The sequence below is a fragment of the Uranotaenia lowii genome, chromosome 3 (genome assembly GCF_029784155.1).
Source record: "Uranotaenia lowii strain MFRU-FL chromosome 3, ASM2978415v1, whole genome shotgun sequence".
NCBI lineage: Eukaryota > Metazoa > Arthropoda > Insecta > Diptera > Culicidae > Uranotaenia > Uranotaenia lowii.
In genome coordinates, this window is record NC_073693.1 from 39839101 (window position 1) to 39865260 (window position 26160).

The following is a 26160-nucleotide window of genomic DNA, read 5'->3' on the forward strand; positions in this document are numbered from 1 at the left end:
AGGGGGTTCTAATAATTTTTTTTGTTTAACTGGAGAAATACTCGAGCAAATGGAACTAAATTTGGCATGGGATGATATTTGAATACAGAAAAAGACCTATGGTTGAGCACGCAATACTCAATAAAATAAGAATTAATCTCTTTTGTATTGCAATTCGAGACCAAAACCCAGTAAACGAAACTCAATTTGCAACTTTCATTTCAAATGGTTATACAGTCTTAATAATTCATTACCATACAATTTTCAACTTTCTTCCATACCTTGTTAGATGGTTGCAAAAGGTGTTTGTGATTGATTGAGGTTAAAAAAATTTTAGAATTTGCGGATCTGAATAAATAACATAAATTTTTCAAAAAGTACTTTTTTCAAAAAATAAATAAATTTGATTTTTTCTATTTCCGCATACTTTTTCCACATACATTAAAATATTGTGATGAAAATAAAATGGGCTAATTTCTTTTAATCTCTCAAATATTTTTGTCAATACATTACTTAAAAATATCCAAGCATTTCCGAGATATTTGGATTTTGATTAGAGTTGTTTTAAAACAACAATCTGCATTGAAGGGTTAATGGTGATAAAATAAAACAACGGAAACAAAAATTTAAAAAAATATTTATAGAGTACTCAAAAATGACAATTAGATGAAAATTTCATAAAAATCAAAACAAATACAAAGAAGAGTAAAAATCACAAAACATTACTTAAAAATTATAAAAAATGACAACAATTTATAGCAAATACGACAAAAAAATTAAAATTATAAACAAAACAAGAAAAGTTCAAAATGTATAAAGACAGGATAGGAAAAAATAAAAAAACGTCTAAAAATGGTCAAAAATTGAATACGTTAATGATAATAATAATAGTTTTTTTTTGTAGGAATACATGAAAAAGTTGAGAAAAATCCGATCAATTCTGGCAATACAAAATGTTCAGACGTGTTGCCAAAATCAAATGGGGTCTGTAATGATTTTGAGATTGAAATATATAATAATTAACAAACAAACAAAGCACACCGTTCAGCTAGTTTCATATAAATAAATTGCGATCTCATATCAAATTCTTTGATTGACAACTTGATTAATTAACTGATAAAATCAATGTGCGGAAACAATTTAAACCTCCTTTACGAAATCATTTTGTCAACCGATAAATTAAGTTGTCAGGAAACAATACGTAACTATTTTGGTTTCACACAATTCAATTTTTCTTCGGCAATGATTGTATCATTTCCAGGTGCCGGAGTTGGAAACAATCGACCGTGTAAACAATCCCCGGCTTACAACAGCTCATTAGTCAAATGAACAAGGGCTAAATGTTCGAAAAAAGCACACCAAAAATCATGTTCCAGCTCATTAGAGAAACCCTTCATAACATGACAGTTTAGGAGTTTGTAAAGCCAAACAGCCGTGAAGGAAACAAACCCAAAAAAAAAAACAAACCTAACGATTAAATACCTTGATAAAGTAAAACCGAAAAAAAACCTTACCTTCCAAAAAATGTAGATGGCGCCTTCGATTCAAAATCGGGGCCCGAACTTGTCGACAACTTTTTGCCGCTTCCACCTGCTGGCCCTTCGATGAACTACCGCCGCCGCCAGTAAAATAACGAGCCAACCTTCGATCGAAAAACCGCTTTCCTTATTTGCACAACATCGGTTGCAGCAAACAGGTCGTCATTTTGGATTTGGATTCGAACTTGCTTACGCCTTTTCTGTACCGAAAGTGCACCGTTTTTCCATTGCAAACAACAAAAGTGACGACGACGACGATGGCCACGAATTGGGGGAAAAAATTGCACGTTTTACCATAGCGTAAATTCGCCAACACAAAACAGCAGCGGCCCTTCTTCTTTTTTTTCTCCTCTTTGGTACACAATAATGGAAGCAACTAAGAAATTGCACATCATTCAACTAGGGGGTTTTCGTCAGACCAACGCTAGGTCGCTCTAGAATGGTCGCACGAGAACTCATTTAACAAAAAACCATCAACACTTGTTTCAACTTCAAGCACTGCTTCTTATTAATTTTTTGTTTCACTGCTACTGCTGCTTATTTCGCCACTAATGGGCCCCTTCTCTCTCTCTTCGAAGATTACTCGCGCAGTTGGAGGTGTCACGTTAAAATTTCAATTTTTGCGTTTGAACACACCCCAGCAATTTCAGATGCCTCGAAACAACAAACCTTCCAATTGTTTCACCTTTTTTCGGTGCCCCTACTTTTCGTGTGAAGAGAGGCTTTTCTTCTGCACTTTTTTTCACAGTTGGGGCGCGATGCGAATTTTCAATGTGCCCTCGTCTGGTTTTGGGTTTTGAATTTGATGCCACCACTAGACGGGGTTAATCAACACAGAACAGAAAACTCTTTTCAGCTGTCGGACCAAATTCAGCCAACACTTCTTGCATTCACTTCACTTGATTCTTTTCTTTTTTCTATGGGAACGCACTCTGAGCCACGAGTGGAATTTTGTGCACCACCCTCAAATATGGAAGCTGCTGAGGGTCACAAGACGCGTTTCTTTGCGCTTTGCACTGACTTGCAGTGGCAATTTTTCGCTGGAATAAATATCTGGAAAAGAAAATAAAAAAGGTATTATTAGCAGTTGGATCTTTTGTTTTAAATATTCTAAAAAAGAAAACATGATATGAAAATTTATTGGCATAAATCGTTTGATGCCTATGTTTGAATAACTGATTCTGGAAGATTTTGACATTCTGAACTCGAAGTTTCAGCGATATGACATTTATAATTATTTTTTTAAATTAATCAATTTTGAGTTAAAATAATCTTCACTAATTAATGAAACGGACAGGAAAAAACTAAAACTGAATTTGAATCTTAATATTAACCCTATTTAAGCGGGGCTTTTAAATTTATCTTACTATTCTAACTTTAGAGATATAATGGATTAAAAATATGAAATTCAACTAATTTTTAGAAATTTGTGTGTTTTAATACAGTTAACAATTTTGTTGAAGATGACTGTAAAACGAATTGACTTATGGTTTTTAAATTCTGTGGGGTACAATTTGGTTTAAAGTTTTCAAAAAAGTTCTCAAGTTTTTTCAAGAACACACATTTAAGTAAGAATTTTTATCTATTTTCAAAAACTATCTCGACAATTAGTGCTGATAGAATAACCCGTTTTAATACACTTGACAGTGGATTGTAGCCTTTCTACAGCCCAACCATTTGTTTCGAATAATTCAACGTTTGTTCTGAGTAACCTAAAATTGTCGAAAATAAAGAAATTTGGAAAATTGAAAATATTGACATAATCAGCTAAATTTAAAAAAATGTAGACAAAATTAACGAGATTGGCAAAAGTAACAAAATTGACAAAGCTGATAGATAATTTTGGTAAAATTGAAAAAAAAATTACAAAAATGATAAAAATGACAAAAATAACAAAACTGAAAAGTGAAAAAAGGACAAAATTGAAAAAAATTGTTGCACATAACAAAATTGAAAAAAAGTAACAAATTGGTAAATTGATAAAATTGATTAAATTTTGTCTCTTTTGTCATTTAGTCAGTTCTGTCATTCATGTTAATTTTGGTAATTATATCAGTTTTATAAATTTTGTCATTTTTTCAATTTGGTTAACAAAATCTGAATTAAAAATTCTGTGAAATTGACAATTTTTGTAAATTCCGTCTATTCTGTTGATTTTTTTAGTTTTGTCAATTTTTAGCATGTGGAGTTTCGGGAAGCAACAATTCCAATTTTTTAATACGTTTGAGACTGAATTAAAATATTTCTGAAAGTTAACAATGGTTTAGAATATATCTTATTGGATACAAATTTAAATTGCTTACGTTTAATGCTTCTCTTAGTTAAACTCCTGGATTCGACCTACAACTCTACTGCGTGACCTTCCTAACCTCCAAACACGACTTTGTATGAATTACAGCACTATCAGAGAACCTTAGACCATCGATGGTCGTTCCGGATTAACATCAATGGTAGTTTTCTGTTAGTCGTGCCTACGTGCCTATTAGAATAACTGTGAATTTTAATATTGTGTTTTAATTAAAAAGTCACACTTAGCTATCTTCCTGTTAACTTACTGTTTCCAAATGCTTATGTAACGAATTAAATATAATATTCTCAGAAACTTTGATTCTTAGATTGATCTTTGATTCATTACTTGTTACAAATGGCGCAAAACTTCAAATGTATAGCTTCTAATTTTCTACCTCCTGTGGTTATTATTATTATTTTACATACGGCATTTTCGAACATTATTGATATTAATTTACCGAAATGTCATAAAACTGCTGTTGAGTTTCGCTGAGATGAGACGTGTCGACTCCTAGTCGTTACATAGCATATTATCATTTTTTATCATTTTTTCCATTTTGTCATTTTTTTTCAATTTTGTGTTAAATTACGAAAATTTTTAATTTTTTTATTCTTGCCATTTTTGTTATTTTCATCATTTGTGATATTTTTTTCTTTCTTGTCATTTATTGTCATTTTTGTTAATTTGGCCATTATGTCTAGTTTTGTCGATTTTGACAGTTTTGTCAATTTTGCAATTTTTTTCTATTATCATTTTTTTTATATTCATTAAATTTGTCTTTTTTGTCAAAATTTTGTCATTTTTGTCAATTGGGTCAATCTTTTCCAATTTTGTCGACTTTGTCAATTTGGTAAATATTTATAATTCGGTATTTATTCAAATTCGGTAAATTTTGCAAATTTTAACATTAGTGTCGTTTTCACGAATTTTGTCTTTTTTTTCATTTTCATCATTTATGTCATTTTGTCATTTATCATTTATGTCATTTATGTCATTTTTGTCGTTTTTCTCATATTTGTCATTTTTATCATTTTCATCATTTTTGTCTTTTTTATATTTATCATTTCTGTAATTTTTGTCATTTTTGACAGCATAGTAATTTTTTCTTTTGTCAATTTTGTCATATTCGCTAAATTTGTCTATTTCGTCGATTTGGTAAATCTTTTCCAATTTTGTCAATTAGGTAAATATTTAGAATTTGGTATTTATTTGAATTTGGTCAATTTTGCCATTTTTAACATTTGTGTCATTTGCATTATTTTTGTTTTTTTTATTTCCATCATTTATGTCGTTTGTGTCATTTTTGTCATTTTTATCATTTTTGTCATTTTTGTATTTTTTGTAATTTTTATCATTTTTGTTAATTTTGATAATTTTGACAGTATAGTACTTTTTTCTTTCATCAATTTTGTCAGTTTCGTCAAATTTGTCATTTTTGCTATTTTTGTCATTTTTGTAAGTTTTGTCAATTTGGCACATTATCACGATTTTGTAAATTTTGTCTGTTGGCAATTTGAAGGCTTTCAATCATATGCATATTCCCAAAAGCTTCACAAATGCTCTAAACTATGGGTGACCAAGATTTTCATCAGGCGGGCCAAATTTTAGTACTGAGACTTTCTTGTGGGCCACACAACAAATTTTTCTTTAGTATTAAATGCAAACGAACGTCAGTGGGTTGCCTTAAGTGTAAATTTAGCCAAACATTATGATTCACGTGTTTAAGGAACAGATTGTGTTTGTATGTTAGAAAGATTTTTAAGGTACAGCAACAGCACAGATTTTCACAAACTCGTCTATATTTGATCAAAACAAAAATTTGAAAGTGTTCAGACTCAATACATTGGTAATAAATTTAATTTAATTTCCTCAACATTGCTGCTTAAAACTGCCATGACCAAAACTAAAAATACTTTTTGATGTGTTCCAAACTTTGTTCCCTATCAAAGTCGTAGCACGTTTCGATGGGAATTTTCGTGTAATCACCATAGGCAAAGTTAGGGACACAAAGTGCAAAATTACTAGATGTGGGAGGAGCTTCCTCCCATATAGAGTTAACATGTTTGGATTAATCGAGAACTGAAGCAAATTTAAAAAAATTGTTATGAGAGGGTATTTGGATAGGGTAAGGCCGGATTAAAGGGAGGGGGCAATGGGGGGGTCAATTGCTCCAAGCCCCCAAGTCAGGGAGATCCCCCTCACGAGGAAAAAAAAGTTGACCATTACTTCAATCATGCTTCTTTAAGTTCTAGAAATCTTGGAAATGAAGTAAAAACTTTAAAATTGGAATTAAAACATGAATTAAACCTGCTAAGGGGGCCTCCTTACAATAATATCTCGTATAGTTTCACTCTTTTACAAGCTAAGGAAGGCCACCCTAGAATTCTCAATAATTTTAATATTTATTTCTCAATAATGACCAAATCTGGGTATTAAAAATGTGTAAACAAAGTTAAGCAGTATCCAGTAAAATTGAAAAAATAACAAGAAAGTGAACAAAAACACCTCGAGTTAGTATATTTTTAGTCGCAACACGTGAGAATTTTTCAGGTCGATATTCAAACTGCAAAAAAAAACACTTCAGATAAAGTTAGCTCAAAATAAATTAAGCTCTCTAAGTCTCACGAAAATGCCTCTAGTTTATCTACGAGTTTATGTATCGTTCAAACTTTTGGAGCATATAAACTTGAAACTATATCTGTCAGAAAATGCAGAAGACGGCGAGTTGCTAAATTTTTCCAAAAAGATATGTTGAAAATAAGAATACATAGTAAACGAAAATTACCGAGTTCGGTAATTTTTTTACCGAAATCCCAACATGTGTAAATCATTAAACTGTTCGGTAATTTTTTCGGTAAAAAATAAACGAACCTCGGTAAATCGGTTCTTCATTTACCGATGTTCGTTCATTTTTTACCGAAAAAATTACCGAACAGTTTAACGATTTACACATGTTAGGATTACGGTAAAAAAAAATTACCGAACTCGGTAATTTTCGTTTACTGTGTAGGGGATCGAGTATCTCAATTCTCTCCTATTTGTCAGGCGACGGTATTTGGGAAGGAGAAACAGTTCTAGGTTGGATTTAGACCCCTCGCTCCTTGCAATGATGAGATAGAATGGTGAGAAGGGAGGGGAGCATACAATTTTTCACACAACTCGAGAACTAATATTTAGAGCAAATGGAACCAAATTTGGCAAGAAATTACAAGAAATTTTTTCTATTATTATTGAAAACAACTCTCTCCTTCCAGTGGGAGACAGAAAGGGAGAGAAAATATTTCACATTTTTTTTACAAACTTGGAAACTACTTAAGATAATGGAACCAAATTTGGCAAGGGGGAATATCGGTAAACGAGAAATGTTCCAATAATTATTTCAGACCCCTCTGTTTTTCCTGTGGGGATATAGGAATGGAGGAGAAGGGCTTCCATACCTTCTAAATTGCATAACTTGAGAATTATTCGAGCAAATGGAAGCAAATTTCGCTTGGAAGGGTATTTGGGTACGAGAAATGTTTCTTTAAAACTTCCCTCTTAATCCAGTGAGATACAGGGGGAGAGTGGCTACCTTAATTTTTTTTTCATAAATTAGGAGTTACTTAAGCTATTGGAACCAAATTAGGCAAGAGAGGGTATTGGTGAACGAGAAATGTTTCAATGATTATTTCAGACCCCTCCCTTCTTCCTGTGGGGATAATTTATTGCATAACTTGAGAATTATTCGAGTAAATGGAACCAAATTTGGCTTGGAAGGGTATTTGGGTACGAAAAATGGTTCTATGAATATTTGGTACTCCTACCTCCTTCCAGTGAGGAGACAGAAAGTGGGGAGGGGGGTCCTTGAAAATTTTCGGCATAACTGGAAAACTACTCAAGCAAATGGAACCAAATTTAGCGTGGGAAGATATTTGAATAGCAGAAATGTTTCTATGATATTCTGAGAACCTCTGTTCTTCCAGTCGGAAAATTTTAAGGGGGGAGGGTGCTCCCATTTAATTTTTTAAATCACTCGAAAACTTATCCAGCAAATGGAACCAAATTTGGCTTGGGAGGGTATTCGAGTACGAGGACCGTTTTTATGCATATTATTTGATACTTCTGTCTCCTTCTAGTAAGATGATAGGAAGGAGAGAGGGGGCTCCTTTTAAATTTTTCTTATAACTCGGGAGCTAATCGGCATATGGAAATAAGTTTGGTATAGGAGGACATTTGGATACGAGAAATTGTTAAATTAAGGATGGCCAGCGAGTTTTCATTTTCAAATTCCCGATTTTTTCTAGGTTTCCCCAATTGAGATTTTATTTCTTCTATTTTTTCACCAAAAAAGAAATATTTTTTTAAAATTGAACGTAAAAGTGCGAGGAGACTAGAAACGGTGATGTTTGTGAATTGTTTTTAAGAAAATAAAATATAAGCACTTCGAAACGCAAAGCAAAGGTTTTGCTACTTGTCGGTAATTTGATTAATAAATTAATTTTTCGATAGTTTTTAATAAATTTCAGTGTGTACTAAGTGCATAAATACAACACAAACCAAAAAGTTTTGATTTTACTAAAATTTTAAATTTTTAAAGAAATTAGGATGCTTTTCGTAAACTACACTTAAAACCGCCGGAAATGACTAAATTTTCGGATAAAAATTACTTGCAATCATGTAATTAATTTTTTCTTTAAATCTTTTATGATGAGACCTTTGTAAATCTTTTTTTTCTGAGCTGAATTGCGTGAATGCATTTTTTCCACTCTCTGTAAATTTTATTAACAATTTATCTTTATTAATCTTCACTAATTTATTCCATTTTTTAAATTTGGCTCTTCAAAATTATTCCCAGTACATTTCAAATATTTTCGTAAAGTTTCAGCTCATTCTTTCTCAATTATCACATACATAATAAACTTAAAATATTCTGGACATGGAAATAAAACACTTTCGATCACTCGTGCACTAATCTTAGCTAAAAAAAAAACGATTTTTGAAGAAATTTTCGAGTTTTTGCGCATATTTTCTATGGAATTTCAATTCATATATTTCCCCGTTTCTGGGAAATAAATAAGTCACGATAAAATAAATGACATTAAATAAGTTCATGTATGGAAAAAAAACGATCCACAATTTTTTCCCGGTTTTGATTCGAAATTCCAGTTTTTTTCACGGTTTTCCCGGTCCATTTTTTAATTTCCGGTTTTTCACGGTTTTCCCGATTCGCTGTCCACCCTGTTCAATGCTTATTTATGCTTATTTGAGACTACTTTTTACTTCAATTGAGGGTAAAGTTAAGGAAGAGGGAAGTTCTCATACAATTGTTTTGCATAAACTTGCATAACCAAGAATTTGTCTAACAAATGGAGCCAAATAGAACAATCATGCTATCAATTTTTGTTGAACTTATGGAATTTTTCGGACCCTCCGAAGCAAAAATGTTTAGGATCGGTTCGATCCACCAGCAGGTATCGCTAATGTAGTGGGTAGTTATTTAAGGACTTGATGAACAAACCTGAATAAAGATAACTCTATTCCACTACTGAAACCTGCGTTGAATAACTTATTTCAACAGTTTTAATTTGAGGATCTCACAAATAAAAAAAGCTTTACTGTCAGATTCACATATTCGACTTTTTTTTAACTTTCAGTGAGCCATATCACACTACGAAATCAAAAATCGCTCGGACACTATGTGCTGTGACCTTCTATGGCGACCGTTAGAAATTAATTTCGCGTATTCCTACGGATCAAATTCGACTCAAGATTGCTGGGTTTGTTTGGCGATATGTTTTCCTACAAATTTTCATATTAAATCATGAACAAACAATAATAATTTGTAAAAATCAATTTTTGGTTTCATGAATTTATTGGAGAAAACAACAATACAAATCCAACAAGAAAACAGAAAAAAAAGAAGTAACACTTATTACTCACAACTAACATGCTTTTTCAGTTTCAATATTACTAGTTCAGAATCCTTTTCAACAAAATTCTACTATTAAAATTATTCTGCTTTCAAATTGACTTTTCAGAAAGTAGATAGATAACTTGAAAGGTAAAAAATACAATTACATTCAAATGCAGACCCCATTCGATTTTGGCAACACTGCCATACTTAGGTATGCCAAAAATAAACGGATTTTTCACTCTGTTTAACTTGTTATTGAAAAAAAAAATTGTTATTGTTTTTTTCTATTATTTTGCTTATTTTTTACTCACGATTTTCATTTTTAGCGTTTTAGTTGTTGTTGAATTTGATATTAAAAGACACAAAAACATATTTTTGGTGTGCAGTAAATGTGGAAAATTAGAATTCATTGTTTCAGAAAGCCGTACTAAAATCGAATCTTGCCAAAATTGATAGGCCCTGTACAACTAGCGAAGTTTTAGATTAAGAGTAATTTTCAGACAGACCTAACAAATTCTCACGAATTAATTTTGTGAATAAGCGAAGGAGATTTCGCAAAACGTTCTCAATTTACAACGCTCGTTGGCCAAGGTATAAGTAGCTAGTTGCCGTGATTTGAGTGACGGACATTTCACCTACTTTACCTTGTAGTCAGTTTGCTTTCCAGCCAACAAGCCGGAGACAGATGTTGGTGTAAATTTTGGTGATGGTCAAATTTAATTGCACCATAATTGAATTCATTTTTTAGTCATGCTTCTGTTTTTTTTGTTCGGAACACTAACAATTGAATGTCCACCAAAAGCGGATTGACCACCGTGTAGCTACCAATCCATTTTTTATGTTTATTAAGTTGTTTATATTTAAGGTGTTACCAGCAGCAGCAGCAGCAAGTCTTTGTTGGAACTAACTTATGGCTCGCCCGGTTATTTCTAGCGCAAAAAGAACGCGACGTAAATGGAAAATAAATAGCAAACAATTTGCTCCGGTCATTTGCCACTAACGATTCAGTGGGTTTGATTAATTGTCCAATCTTATAAACGGGCGCAGCGATTTTTTTTTCTTGAACTGTCTGCATGAGAACCAGACATCAAATTCGATCATCTCTCGTTTCTTGACATTCTGGGCATTTCTAGGCCTGAATCTTTTTTTCGGAAGAAATCAGAAAAACAGTGTTGTGGGAAATTGAACGTCTTATTTTAATCACAGTATGCATGGTTGATTTGAAAGGTACAACAATTAGCACAAAATAAACAAAATTGATGTTTTCAAAAATGTTTTCCAAATTATGTGTGCTCATGTAGATTGTTCTAGTGGAAAGAAAACTGCCCAGGAACACGTTAGGACGCTTGGATACCGATTTTTGTCCCGGCTAGGCGAAGGAACTTTTTCTAAGGTAAACAAAAAATACTATAGAATGTCACTCTCTCATGTCTGTTTTTGAAGGTCTATCTCACAGAATATTGCAGAAACAACGGCAATTCAGAGGAAATTCAACAGTTGGCCTGTAAGTTGATCGACACCGCTTTGTGTAGTGCAAAATTTAAACGAAAATTTCTACCCCGGGAGCTGGCCATATTGCTTCGGATTAGGCACCCGCATATCATCCGGATTCATGCCATCATTAAGTGTCACACCAAGATCTTCATCTTTATGCGCAATGCTGAAAAGGGCGATCTGCTGACGTACATTATTGCCCACGATCGGCTGGATGAGAAACAGGCCCGCATATGGGCCCGGCAAATCGCCCTGGCCCTGCAGTATCTGCATGAGGCTGGAATCGCTCATCGGGATTTGAAATGCGAAAACATTCTGATAACTTCCAATTTCAATGCAAAGCTAAGTGATTTCGGATTTTCGCGCTACATCATGGAGAATGGAGAGGTGGAACTCAGCAGGACCTACTGTGGATCATTCGATTATGCGGCTCCGGAAATCCTGAAAGGACAACCGTACGATGCCAAGGCTTCCGATATGTGGGCCTTCGGAGTTATGATGTACGTTATGCTCAACAAATCGATGCCCTTCAAGGGTCGAACCAAAGTCGTCTACGCCCAGCAGATGGCCCGGAAGTGGCAGTTCAAATCGAAAGTGAAAGACACATTGTCGTCGAACGTCAAAAACCTGGTAGCCAGCCTTTTCGAACCGAATCCACTGCTCAGGTGGACCGTCGATGAGGTACTTCAATCCGAGTGGATCACGGACGTTCCGGAGCTGAGAAAACTTAAACCCGACGAATACCTGGCCCTCTCGGAGGCTCCCAAAGCTAAGAAGGACTCGCAACTGGCCATGATCGTAAAGTCGAAGCTTAAAATTTCGACCAGTAACGTGATCACCACCATTCGGGAGGCGGACTTTTCCGGCAAGAATGACTTTGTGTCCCGGACTTCTTTCAAACCGGTGGATCACGTAGTCGACTTCGATTTTTCCAGTAGCAGCGGTTTTTAAGGAATGAATGGTTTTTTTCGCAAAATTTGCTTAGGAGAACCTTTTTCATCTAACTTTTAATTACTTGGGATAATAATACTCGATTGAAACAACCTTAATCTGACTATTGTTCATTCCAACCTAATAAGTTATTGAAAATTAAAATGTGTTACGAAGTCAATTGTCAACTAAGGTCTATGAAAAATTTTTTTAAAATCTCTAAACATTGCTATGCCCGTCGTAAAAATAATCTGGAGGGTATTTGATCCATACTGTAAATATAAAAAGTATTTAGACAACATTTGGGAACATTAGGATCTGACGTTAAGGATATTGTTGTATGGGACAGAATTCAACTGTTTTCTTCTGTTTGGGACCAATTCATCATCTCAACACAACGGAAAAAGGCTGAACGAATAAAAATGCTCTTGAGATGATATTTCATTGGATTTTAACATTTTGTTTTGTTCGGTCAGCATCAATGTCAAGGATGAATAAGCTGTAGCTGATTTTGAAATGTCTAATTTTGTAGCATTCGATTGCTAAAATGGTCCAGAGTAGGGTTGATTCAGCTATGTTGTTGAGGTTGATTCGATTGAACTACAACTAATAAGAATAAATTATATTCCAAAGTCATACATGGTAATTAATAGAGATGTACCGAATATTCGGTCAGCCGAATATTCGGCGCCGAATACCGCCGAAAAACCGTTAAGCCGAATATTCGGCTCACCGAACAGTTGAGCTAAGTATTCGGCCGAATAGGCCGAATATCTACTACAGACTTGTAAATTTTTCAAATAATTTTGGATGATTTATAAAATATCCAAAAGTAATGATGTAAAAGCTACACAATCATTAAAAACTTATGGATTCAGCAAAACATCTATGGTGTATCCGAGTATCTTTCATTGTAGATCGTTCAGGAGAATGTTGAACGGTATCGCTTTATTTTTTGATTATAGTTTATTCCAGATTTTCTGAATATATTCAGGCTTGCCCATAAATCCAGTAAAGAATGAAGATAAGTCAAATCTGGCCGGGATGTCCAGATATTGTTTACATCTTCCCGAGTTTTGCTTGGGTAATCCCCAAGCAGATTATTTGCTAATTCAAATAAAAAACTCAAATCCTCTTTAAAATTATTTAGATTTTGTGTTCAATAACGATTTTTTTAAAAATTTAAAAACATAAATAAATTTTGAACTTTTTAATTTCTTTTTTCATCAATCGTCCTGAATGCCTGATTGTGTGGATACGTGTGGTTGAAAGTATGGTATGCTAAAGGTTAAAGATCATCTATCTTTTCAACAACTATTTTGAAGATACCTTTCTTAAATTCGACCTCCATCTAATTCAATATCAGAGAAGCAATTTCAAATAGCTTGGCACCTATTCCGACATGTTTTACACCAGATTTTATAAGAACGCAATCTCTTTGATGATAAACGTTCTAGAAGCGACTAATCATCTGATGTATTTTCAGTTATTGGTGACATTTTAAAAATCAGAAAGACACCTGCTGAGGGTAAAAGTTTTAAGCCTTAAACCCTCTTTAAATAAATGCACAACAACAAAAAAGGCCCCTTCTTAAAAAATATCTTGTAATACATCATCCGATAACATCATCTGGTAGAGAATAATCGACTAAAACATGAGAGGGATTAATATGGAAGAAATAGAAAGCATTCAAATAATCGCTTAGGTTTTTTTTTCATTAAAATCTCAATAGCATATTCGACCGAATATTCGGCCGAATATTCGTTTGGCCGAATTGTTGAAAAGGTCAATATTCGGTATTCGGCGGTTCGCCGAATACCACTATTCGGTACATCTCTAGTAATTAATAAAAACAGATTCCTCAGTTGTCGATTTGAGAGTAGATTTGTTCGGTCATGAAATAAGTTTCTGGCATAAGAGAATCGATCTGAGTTTTCGAAATCGGAAAAAGAGATGGTCTACTCTCAAAAAGCCGAGCTGTACAAAATAGAAGCACAGTCGGACAAGCCTCAAAGGACTTCAAGTTTCGGTTTTGCATAAAATTAGGAAAACCGACAAAATATAGGTAGGTTAAAAGATCAAAACGTCGAGCTCTATAAATTATATTTGATATTATAGGTTTAGCGAGCTGTGAGTAATTTCAGAAGCCGATTTCAATATATTTCCTTAACCCATGCTCGTAAATGGTCAAAGTCAAAATGTAAATGGTCGATTTTCAAGGTTTAACATAGCCTTGTTAACAGCCTCCATAGTATATGTACATTAGGGTGGTAATAGATGTATTAAAAAAAAATTCTTATATAAATATGAAAACATTTGGTAAATTAGCCCAAAAAACTGACTGAAAACTAAAAATTTCAGCTCAATCGGACTACATTAAGAAGTGCCTCGAAGCGCTCACAGTTTCTTTTTTTACCTTCAAAAATCACTAAGAGGGCTTCCAATTTTTTTTCTCGACACCTAGTCGATGTTTTATTAAATTTTTAAGTCATTTGGCATCGAAATTAAAATCTCAATTTTTTATGATTTCTTTGGTCCCTTGAGTGATTTTTGTTCTAAAGTTGATTTTTAACCAAAATTTTTTTTGCAGATTGCTTCAAATTTCGAGGTTTAAAAAGTCGAAATTTTGAGCGCCTTGAGCACCCCTAAATCAAGTCCGATTGAGCTGAAATTTTAAACACCCTCTCGGAAATCGCCACCCTCATGTTCATAGTATGAACTTCATACACGGAGCTTTCAAATAAAGTTGATCCTGAATCTGGTCTAATCCAGATTCAAATCATGATCTGATTTTGATTTTGAATCTAATTCTGATCTTTACCCTTATCTCGATCCTATCATTGTGAGCCCATTCTTGATCCTGATACTAATCTTTATTCTGATTTTGACCCTCTTTGCCGTCGACCGTGGCCTAAAGGGTAGTGTTGAAGTCTTACGAGTCAGAGGTCATGTGATCGAATTTCAGTCACGGGATATATAGTACTCTTTGGGTGTGCTGGGTGTTTTAGCATTTGTAAGATGCTTGTCATCATATGCTTGAAAGATGTCTTAGATTAGATCTCTTCATAGAAACATGAAGTTTCACTGAGATCCTGTATGTGTGTGTGTTCGTATTTTTACTCTTACCCAAGCCTGATCCTGTTACTAGTTTTAATCCCAATTCAGAACTCAATAATAATCCTGATTTGAATTCTTATTCTGATTGTGATGCTTAACGAGATCCTGTACCTGATTTTGATTTTTACATTTATTCGGTTCGTTCTTCAGAGCCTGATTTTAATCGTAATGGTGATCCGGATCCTGGTCCTTGATATTTATCTTAACTTTGATCCGAATCCAGATCCGTATCCAGATTCTACTCCGGATCACGATACTTATTCTAACCCTGATCCTTATCCTCATCTTTACATTGATCTTTGATATGAGACTTGAGAAATGAGATGAAAATGGGGTTGAGGTCTGCAAGTTTCAGGTTTGTAGTCTCATGTCTCATTTCTCATGTCTCTCTAGTCTAGGATTGGTCGATCTTGGATCGATCCTTGGAAGATCGATCTTTTCAACTCCGATTTTCGATTTTTTTGGATCGATTTTTCGGCGAGGAAAAAATCGATTAGATCGGTTTATTTTCGATTCGATCTTTCGATCTTTTTTTCTCATTTAGAGGAAATAAGGGCATAATGCCACCTTAAGAAAAACGCTCATTTAACCTTAGAAAACATCTATAATATGTGAGTTACATCATAGTTTCGTGTTCAGACACTAAAAATGTAAATTTCCTAAATGAATGAAACTTGAAAAAGTAATTATAAACGTTTAAAAATGCATTTTAAACTTTTATGCCGAAATCTGAAAATCAGTCATAGTAGGTGCAGTATAAGCACCATCAATCGATGAGCGTTTTCTGCCGTAGAATTTTGCAGCAAATTGAATTTGATGAAGTCAACTGAACTTTAGAGCTACAGCTTGACTAGTTTACGTCTGACGAACTCGAGTTCGATTACTGGTCGAGGCGATTTTTTTTCATTTGGCATGCATGATCAGTTTAAAGATAATTTTAGAAATTTTTAATTAGACCAAGTGGAGCGTAATCTGGTGGATGTGGAATGCCGAGAAGTTGAAGAACGGTTGCCACGAACCTTGTGAATTGGAGGAATATTGTTCATCAGGTTATGTCGTGAGACGGAACACCAAATAAATAAAAATAAACAATTTTGCAAATTATTCACAAACCTTGTGAATTGGGTGCAGGAAGGTGTTTGTGAAAAAAACACTAACTCCGGTTCACCTTACATAAAAGCGCTTGAAATCATTTTCTTTCCATATGTACCTAGAAGGATTAAACAAATTTGAAATTTTATGTCTTTTTTTTGCATATTTTTAATAAACAACAGTTCCATCTTATTACAAACGAAAAAGATCGATTAATCGGAGATCGATCTTCAAGCTCCGATTTTTTAGATGGATCGATCCTAGAACCGTTCATCTGAATCGATCTAGGAGATCGATCTTTTCCCGAAGATCGAACAATCCTACTCTAGTCGCATGTTTCAGATCTAATCTCAAGTTCCTAGTCTCATGTCACAGCTGTGCCGTGTCTTATGTCGCAGGATTCAGGACTCAGATCTTATATCTCAAGTTTCAGGTCTCAAGTGCCAGGGCCCAGATGTCTGGTCTCTGGTGTAAGGTAAAATGTCTCAGGTTGTATCTTAACGTTCCTTATCGTATGGACCCGAATTACTATTTTGCCTGTATCTTCAAAAATACTTAGCCAATTTTCATAAATTATACCATTTTCGGATCGTCTACTTGTTCACTATCTAATTTTGAAGAAAAAATTATTGTAATTTGGTTGGTGTCTGAAAATTGAGCCAAAAGACAAAACGGTCAGAAAAAGCTGGCGTTTTCGATCTAAGATCGCAGGCTGGCCAGCGAGTTCTCATTTTCAAATTCTCGAATTTTTTCCGGTTTTCCGGATTGAGACTTTATGATTTTCCATTTTCCGAAATACACAAATAATTTAGCTTATCGGATTTTTGACAATAGACACAGGTTACGGCGATGGTGATACGGTAAGAAATATACTAGTTTTACTAATCTTAACCCAAAAATTTTATCTTCTTTTCAGACTTTTCATCAACTTCGCTTATTATAAGGAAAAATCCTTTCATTTGCATGGGATAAAATATAGTTTCGATATAATGTGCCATACGATACTTTTAAAATTTTAGGTTATAATACCGAATTTTACTATTGAACTCTGGCTTCTGAACTCTCGAAATCGGTATCGAATTTTGAATACAACGAATGCGTCAACATCACTGTTTCGAGAAGAATGTGTTCAATGTTTGACAGCTCCATAAGCTTCCATCAAAAATACTATTTTGTTTTCATAACTTTTTCAAAAACTAAATATTATTCAGATAACTTTGTAAATTTTTGACGCTTATCTTCGGAATCAGAAATCATGTTTGATGTTATTGCTGTGCTACTGATTGATATTCTATTTTTTAATTTTTCTTATGCAGTTCTTAAAACAGATTCCGCTTAATCTTAATACTTAGCAGCAATTCTTAATTTTATTTCCGTTCTCATATTAAAAATACTGAATAAGGTTTTCCTTCGATAGCCTTTAAAAAATTTATTTTAGATGGCGCTTTTGAAGCTCGATTTTACGATGCCGGATTCTGAATTTTTTTTTATCTAATTTCTGGTAAATTTATCTGAACTCTGAGTCTAAATTTTCAGTCGTATTTCAAAATGCTTGTTTTTATTCGATTTTTTAATTGGAAATCCTATTTAAATTTTAAATATTATTGTAAGGTGAAATTTTCTTTAAATTCCGATTTTTGAGATGAATGCTCAATGTTTGTGATTCCGCAATATCAAACGTGATTCAATAGCTTATAATCTGTAATTTTTGACATTTATTTTAAATAAAGAATGCGGTTACTGGTTTAAGCAAAAAATTGTATACAAAATGGTGGCCGCATAATTTCAATTATGTGTTTCAATTTTGAGAAATGGAGCTGAAAAATGAGAAGATATTTTCGAAACCAAATAAGATAAGTACCTCGAGGTTATGTCGTATGGAAACAAATTGATATTTATTTTTGAATTAATGTTATGCTAGTTTTTACAATTTGTAGTGTGCTTGGTTCATACAACACAAACGAAGAAACTTGAATTTTATTAGTATTTTAATTATTTTATCAACTAAATGAAACCTGGAGTTTGTTATGAGTTTTTTTTATTAATGATAAAGGTACCGATAATTTGATTGAAAACAGCTCAAAATGATGTCATAGTTCAACTTTATTTAAAAACAACGTTTGTTAAAAAAAATCTTTGTAAAAATTAGCTTTTCAGAAAATAAATTGACCCGAAGGACTTCATGAATGAATTGCTGAATTCATATCATCCTTTTTACGTTCTATTAAAATTTCATCTTTATTTGTTCACCAAATACGATATGTTTGTCGGGCTTTTCATCTATTCTGGACTAGTGAATAATAATTCCAGTGTAAAGATCGATGTTGAGCATGAATCTTATTTAGTTTTTTGAGATGTGGATTCAGTAAAAAAAACTGACTGATTTCAACTTGTAAATTCACATCAAAACTATTTCTGAATTGCTGAATTCAAATCATCCTTTTTACGTTCTATGTATTGAAATTTCATATTTATTTGTTCACCGAATTCATTTGATATGTTAGTCGGCTTTTTAAAATTTCTCCACAATTATAAATGTATTTATTACATATCGGCTGATTTTTAAAAGTCTCGATTCAGTATAACGTGTTTATTTCGAAAGAAAAGCTCCTGTTGCAAATTGAAATTCTGAACTAGTGTATATCAGTGTAAAGACCGGTGTTGAGCATGAATCTCATTTTGTTTTAAAGATGTGAATCCAGTAAAAAACTGAGTGATTTCAACGTATAAACCGGGCAATTTTTTATAAAAACCTGGAAAATACTGGCATTCTATTTCAAATTGACGACCATAAATCTGGGCAATATCCGAGCAAATTTTGTCAAAACTCAGAAATTCCCCAACAAAAATCAAGAAAAAAAAATTAAAAAAAAAACGTTTTCCATCAAAACTTTTCGATAGATTTTGAACCGCATTTTAGGCTCCAAAAAACCTTTCACGATTATTTTTATAAAACTTGCTCGAAAAATTTCATTTTGGGGGTGTTTGTTGGTTTATTTTTGTTTGATTTACCAAATAAAGTGAATAAATCCGGGCTAAATCCGAATATTTTTCAGTGAAATCCTGGCCACGGGGCCGGGCCGGACTGTTCTTAAATTTAGTATTAAATATCCGGGCAAACCCGGATAAAACCGGGCAATCTGGCAACCTTACAGTTAGAATATTTTTAAATCCTTTCTCTAAATTTTTATTCACATTTTAGGTTCATTTTCTACCAGAAATTCGTAAAAAAAAGTACACAACGGTGATATTGAATATTGAATAATATTGAATAATAATTAACGCAATAAAAGTAACGTATTCAGACTTCAAAGTTGTTAAAATATATTTATTTTAAAAACATTTGTTGGCGTGCAAAATACACGTGAGCTAGAAATAGTTTATGGTCACGAACTTTTTTCTAAGACATGACATTTCTTTGTACCACAAATGTATGTGCTGACTCAAAAATCCCAATGTTTTAAGAATTTTCCGACTTTTCCCGGGAAAATCCCGTTTCTGAGTTTTTGAGAAACAGTTTCGTCATAATGAAATGAATGATCGTTAGGATTTCATAGGTTTTTAATATATGGGAAAAACTATTAAAATGATGTTTCCGATTTTGATTCGAAATTCCAGGCTTTTTCCCGGTTTTATTTTTGAATCCAGGTTTTCCCGGTTCGCTGGCCACCCTGAGATCGTGACCATCCCGGTTGAAATAACGAAATTTCACTTTATCAGCTAAACTTTTACTGATTCAAAGATTCATTTAAAGTAAAGAAAAGATTTCTTGTGTCACATGAATGGAAATATAAAAAAAAACTTAAAATCATTGTTTTTATTCATGAAAACCATTGTTATTTTATTGAATAAATAATTAGCTTATATTTATGACACTGACTGGGCCGATAAATTATTGAATCTATGAAAACCTGAAAACTAATGGAAACTAACTAAATTTTAATTTTCTGTGATATTTTTATCACATTAAGAGCCGCGTAAAACATACAACGAGAGATTCCAGAAATTCGCAGAGCCGAATTTCAAAATTAAATTGAATAAATGTGCAGCTTTCAAATTCCTGAGTTAATTGAATTGTCGTATTTGATATCTTATAATATTATTTCAAAATTAGATTTCACATTTCAGAGTTGTTGTGCTCAGGGTAAGACCAGGCCAGATCAGAAGACCAGAAAAATCTAGACTCAAATTTTCAAGAAGTATCTGATAGCAGACATTCGGACGGTTTCAAAATGGTAGTGTTTATGAAAATCGGTTCAGTAGTTTTGATTTTACAACCAATTCAATAATCCGGGTCTAATTGACGCTAATCTGCTAATCGTTCTTTTTTTACTGGGTTACTCTGGTAACCCTATTCAAAAATATAAAAATGAGAAATTGTAGGGCTCCTCATTCATTTTGGGAAAAGTGAGAAAATTTTATGTATCTGGCTTTCCTGAAATATCGCTTCGAGAAAGTACAGTTTGGGTCATATAGACCCTAACCGCAAAGGGAGGTTTAAGTCTTACGGCTCAGACAGGTAAATTGTCTCAAGTTTCAGAACTTTGGAATAACCGCGTTTTTTTGCACGGTTTCCGGGAAACATGCATTTTTGCACGGTTTTTCAACGGTCGTATACTCGTGTAAAAAAAGACCCTGGTATAACAACTTTTTTAGATCAACAACCACTTAGCTTCCTAGGGCAACGATTTTCGCGCCCTTGCTACAGAGATTCAAATGAAGATGGATCTGATTTCCTTATTATCCTTTCGTGTTCGGTATTGAGTACCAAAAGAGCTGAATCTTACAGATATATTGTAAAAATAGTCCGAAAACTGTGTCAATTCACGCCGTTATTTCGGTATACATTTTCTCAAGTGAATCTAAAAGGAATTCTTTCTTTTCCTACATTCAACCAAAATAATTAGTACTGCATTTCAGTAATTACGGAACTTTTGGTTGCTTAGTGAGTGTTAAAAATTCAAGCATCAATTTTTTCTGTAAAAATAGCCTGGAGTGATAAGGGAACAGTAAAATTAATTTTTAGAATGGATATTTAAAAAAAAACAACAGACTGGCGACGACGACAGCCAAGGGGCATTCGGCGATGATGATGATGATGATGAGTGTCATCACTTTTCATGCATGTTGTTCTCATCAAACACTTGAGCCATCCATCCATTCATCTAACATGGACATGGACAGTGCCGCTTCCCCATAATTGAATGGAGCTGAAATCCAAGTGAGGAAAACGTGTGCTCTGCTCCCTCATGAACCTGGAACAGGACCGACAGAAGACAGGTCCTGCATCATAAAATGTCAGCTAGTTGAGCACGTAGCGTTCCTCCTATGTGTGTAGACAAGTAAGTCCGTATATTTTTCACCGCACATTATGAACTGTAGGTGTTTGGTTGCAGAAAAAAATGTGGAAAAAGGAAACAGTCCAATGACATCTGGAAAAGCTCATCTTGGAAATGTGCTTTACCGGCTGCCACAGATATGGCACGACACTGAGTGCTGCGAGTGGAGCAGAGCAAGTGCATCTTTAGTGAAAGCCATTATGGCTTTCGTTGGTTCGGTGTGTGGTGTGTAGGTACATATATTGCAAACATTAAATCGTAGATGAAACGATGATGATGATGAGGATGATGGCGATGAAAAGCGGAAGCCCAACATTCTCCAGGTAGCCTGTTTCCGAACTAGGCCATCAACTATTCATGAATGGGTGTGTGTGGGATGGGTCTGTCCGGGGTCTCTGTGGGTGGCAGGAAGCTCCAACCTTGCTCTGATTGAGTTCCAGAGGTAGTTCGTTCTTGGATCTAGGCGGCTCAAGTCAGCAGAAGAAGATAGCAAGGTAGCAAGGCAGGATGAATCGAAATGGAAAACCGGGAACCGGAATAACAACTTGAAGCTGTATCAGCCAGCAGCAGTAGTTGTTGGTATTTCAATTTCAATGTCGCCACAACAAAATGAATGCCAGCGACTGTCAGTCTCGTGTAGTAAATCAAATGCTGGTTTCTCTGTTTCCGATGGATAATGAAAGTTTTTTAATTGGGAAGCTAGTCTGAATTATGCAGTCGGGCTTCGAATAAAATCATCAAGTTTATGAGTGAAAATATGTCGTTGCTTCTTTAACCGGGGGACAAATAAATTGACTTGCAAAATGCTCCTTCAAAATATTTTATCTTCTTTTTACGTCATATTCAAATATTTCGACCTTATTCACAGAATAGAAACCAAATGAAATTTTGATCATTTAAGGAGATTGGGTTTCCTGAGCTGATAAATAGTTGAGTGGGAGTGATATCGAAGACGTCTAACTCAATGAATGCCAAGAAGGATAATCTGTTTCATCAAGCACATTTTGAACCTTCAGAAGAAGGTCGATTCCTCTGTTTGCTTCATCCAGTAGACCAATGCAACACTTTGTTTAATAATTAACTTTTTTGCGACGGATGGAAATTGATGTAATTTTCAGTGAAGTTACTTAGTAATGTAATGTGTACGTGTGCAAAATTTGGTATCGATCTGTCAAGTGTTTTATTTTTATTTTTATTTTTTTTGTTATTCTCTTTTATGTTATTTATTTCCCATTCTTTTCATTTCTTTATTTTTTTATTTGCTTTTTTTATGACTTTTCTTTAATTTTATATTTAAATTTAAATTTTTATTTCTGTTTTTTTTTTGTTTTCATTAATTTTTTTTTAATTATATTTTTAATGTTTTTTTAATTGTATTTTTAATGTTTTTTAATTCAATTTTTTATGTTTTTTATTCTATTTTTTATGTTTTTATTCTATTTTTTATGTTCTTTTCCAGTCTTTTGTTTTATTTTATTTTTTTACAATTTTTTGATTATTCTATTCTTATTTTTTTAATTTAAATTTTTTAATTCTATTTTTATATTTTTTATTCTATTTTTAATTTTTTTTTATTTTTTTTTAAATTCCATTTGTTATTGTTTTTTATTCTTTTTTTTTCAATTTTTTTTTAAATTTTTTTATTACAGTGAGCATTCTATACAAGCAACTAATCTGAACCAATTTTTCAAAAAAAGTTTCTTATGTAGAAAAAGTTGCTTATATAGAAAAAGGAGTATAAATTTTAAGAAAAATCAGTTTTGTGATTTATAGATAAATAAGCAGTTTAATATTTTATTACATAGTTAAAATAATATTAATTAAGTCTTTTAGAACTGTTTTTTCTCGAATTCGTCACAAAAACAAGATCTCATTGCTTGTAAGGTTATTTTCCTATGTCTATTCTACCGCGGTGTTGCAGGAATCTATCACATTATCGATGCTGATTCTGCTCTCTTTTGCTGTCCCATGACGATGGCATTATCGACTAATAAAATTGCTTTTACTGGTAAGCCTTTAGCTTCTAACTGACGAGAAACTTCAGGGATGAATAAATCGTTGTACCACTTCTTAAAAAGCGCAGAAGTTTGCCATGCATTTTTGGATGATTTGTAATACAGTGGTAAATTTACATTTTTAAAATACCGAGGATTTTTAAATTTCTAATCATCATCAAATCAAGTTTATGCGTCCAAGTTGAATTTATACAAGGCATAATGGTGACCTTCATGGACTCCGTCCTACAGCAGTTTTTTCGAAAACGGTAGCGTTTGTTTTCTTGTGCAAACCTTTGTAAACCAGACTGGTTTCGTCACAATTGTAGATCCGTTCCGTAAAAAACCCATTTCGGCGATAGTCTTTTTGATATCGCCCTTAAATGTAGCAGCACTCTCAGCATTGCAGGAAAGTTTTTCACCGGAAACCGTCAAAATTAAGAATAGCCGTGGCGTTTTTTAAATTTATCAAGCCAGCCACCACTGGCTGAAAATTCTTCGTGTCCATTGAGTGACCTTTTTAAATCTAGTGCTTTAACTTTGAGCATCTCGTTTGAAACCAATTCGTTTGCTTCTCTCCGTAGTAAAAACAATGCGTATAGTTTATCATCAAGATCAGGATTTTTTAATGGCTTCATTCGCTTGATTTTTTTTTAGTAACATACAGTTGCGTTCAAAAAAGAATGAAATCGCGTGAAGCTGCGCACCCACTTTCAACTTTGACAAGCTGCCATTTCTCTCTCGGTTGATATTTTTTCATGAAAATTCCACAAAATCTAGTTCAACTACTCATCTAACACTCTACGAAATTTTAAGCATTTAAAATTAGGGGAAACAAAGATAGAGCTATTTCCGTAAAAAAGGGAAATTTGGAAATGCTTCACTGAACTTGCTGTATCTTCGGTAATTTTCATTGAAAAATTTTGAAATTTGGTCCAAAGATGTTAAAATGTTTGATCTAATACCAGGCAGAGTTTCGTCAAAATTGATGAACGTAATCAAAAATGGTGCCGGGTAGAAAATCAGGTTCATTGTCGCCCAACATACGATTTCATTCTTTTTTGGACGGATGTTTGTATGGAAAGCATCGTAATTCATATATTCTAGGTTTTTTCTTTCACAAACAAAATTAATCACAAAGAAGGTTGTGAATTGATAGGAACTTCATTCCTGCTTTGATTAGAAATAGAAATTGTTCCAACAGAGCTGGTATTGAATCACAAGAGCGAATAGAATACTCGCTTTAATTGTGTATAAAATTTGTTTATCGGAATAATTAACGAATCATTTCTGTCTGTCATTCTCTGTTGAAACATTTTTTCTTCCGAAACAAAGCACGAATGAAGTTTTTATCAATTTACAACAGTCTTTGTGATAAATTTTTATTTTGTGAAAGAAATAACCAAGAATACATTGAATACGATGTTTTCCATACAAACATCCGTCCAAAAATGAATGAAATCGTATGTTGGGCGATAATGAACCTGATTTTCTACCCGGCACCATTTTTGATCTCGTTCATGGATTTTGACGAAACTTGGCCTGGTATTAGATCAAACATTTTTACATCTTTAGACCAATTTTCAAAATTTTTCAATGAAAATTGTCGAAGATACAGCAAGTTTAGTGAAGCTTAAATTTCCCTTTTTTACGGAAATAGCTCTATCTTTGTTTCCCGTCAATGAAAATGCTTCAAATTTCGAAGAGTGTTAGTTGCATAGTTGAACTAAATTTTGTGAAATTTTCATGAAAAAAAAATTTTCTGAGAGAGAAATGGCAGCTTGTCAAAGTTGGAAGTGGGTGCGCAGCTTCACGCGATTTCATTCTTTTTTGAACGCAACTGTACGTTTTTGATTCGAATTCTTCCAAGTTATCTTTATTATTTTTTATCCTCGTTAAAGTCGACTTATGGATGTTGTAGCTTCTGCAGATCTCTGTCGGTGTCTTGCCATCTTGGAGTTCATTTAAAATTAATAATTTCGTTTTCAAAGAAATTGATACTCTGCCTTTCTTCTCCAATTTTACGGAAGAATGAAAATTAAAATGAAAAATAAAACCATGGTTGCTTGTACAGAAATTTTGGAATAAAAAAAGTTGCTTATGCAGAGGTTGCTTCAATAGAATGTTGCTTGTGTAAAGGTTGCTTATAAAGAATGTTCACTGTATATGCACTTTTTAATTTTTTCCAATTTTGTTAATTGATTTTAAATTTCCTTTTTTTTGTTGCTTTTTATTTATTTTTTTATTTATTTTTTAATTTTATTTTCATTTATATACATATTTTTATTAACTTTTATTTATTTTTTTATTAACCTTTTAATTTCTTTATTTACTTTCAATTGCCGCTTTTTTTTTTTTTGTTTAATTTCATTTTTGATTTTTTTTTTTATTTTTGCTTTATTTTTGCAAATGTTTAATTTTTTTTTCAATTTTTGTTTTTCTGAATTGTTTTTTACTTTTTTAAATACTTTTTTATTTTATTTTTTAAATTTTT

General features: G+C 33.1%; 2 protein-coding genes across 4 annotated transcripts in view; one reads left to right on the top strand and one right to left on the bottom strand.

Moving 5' to 3' along the window:
- The window catches only part of LOC129756993 (uncharacterized), a 206276-nt gene that overhangs the window by 105548 nt on the left and 74568 nt on the right, over positions 1-26160 (bottom strand). For both annotated transcript variants that reach the window (XM_055754076.1, XM_055754075.1), the window contains one exon: positions 1494-2570. The gene's annotated coding sequence lies outside the window, so the exon portion shown is untranslated. The remainder of the gene's footprint in view (positions 1-1493; positions 2571-26160) is intronic.
- Positions 10884-12426, top strand: LOC129756995 (testis-specific serine/threonine-protein kinase 3-like). 2 transcript variants are annotated; one of them, XM_055754078.1, is made up of 2 exons: positions 10884-11093; positions 11144-12426. In XM_055754078.1, exons 1-2 carry the CDS (start codon positions 10986-10988, stop codon positions 12143-12145), a joined length of 1110 nt encoding a protein of 369 aa, XP_055610053.1. In that variant the 5' UTR covers positions 10884-10985; the 3' UTR covers positions 12146-12426. The 2 variants fall into 2 exon arrangements, with proteins under 2 accessions (XP_055610053.1, XP_055610054.1); XM_055754079.1 differs by having other exon boundaries at positions 10963-11093; positions 11157-12426.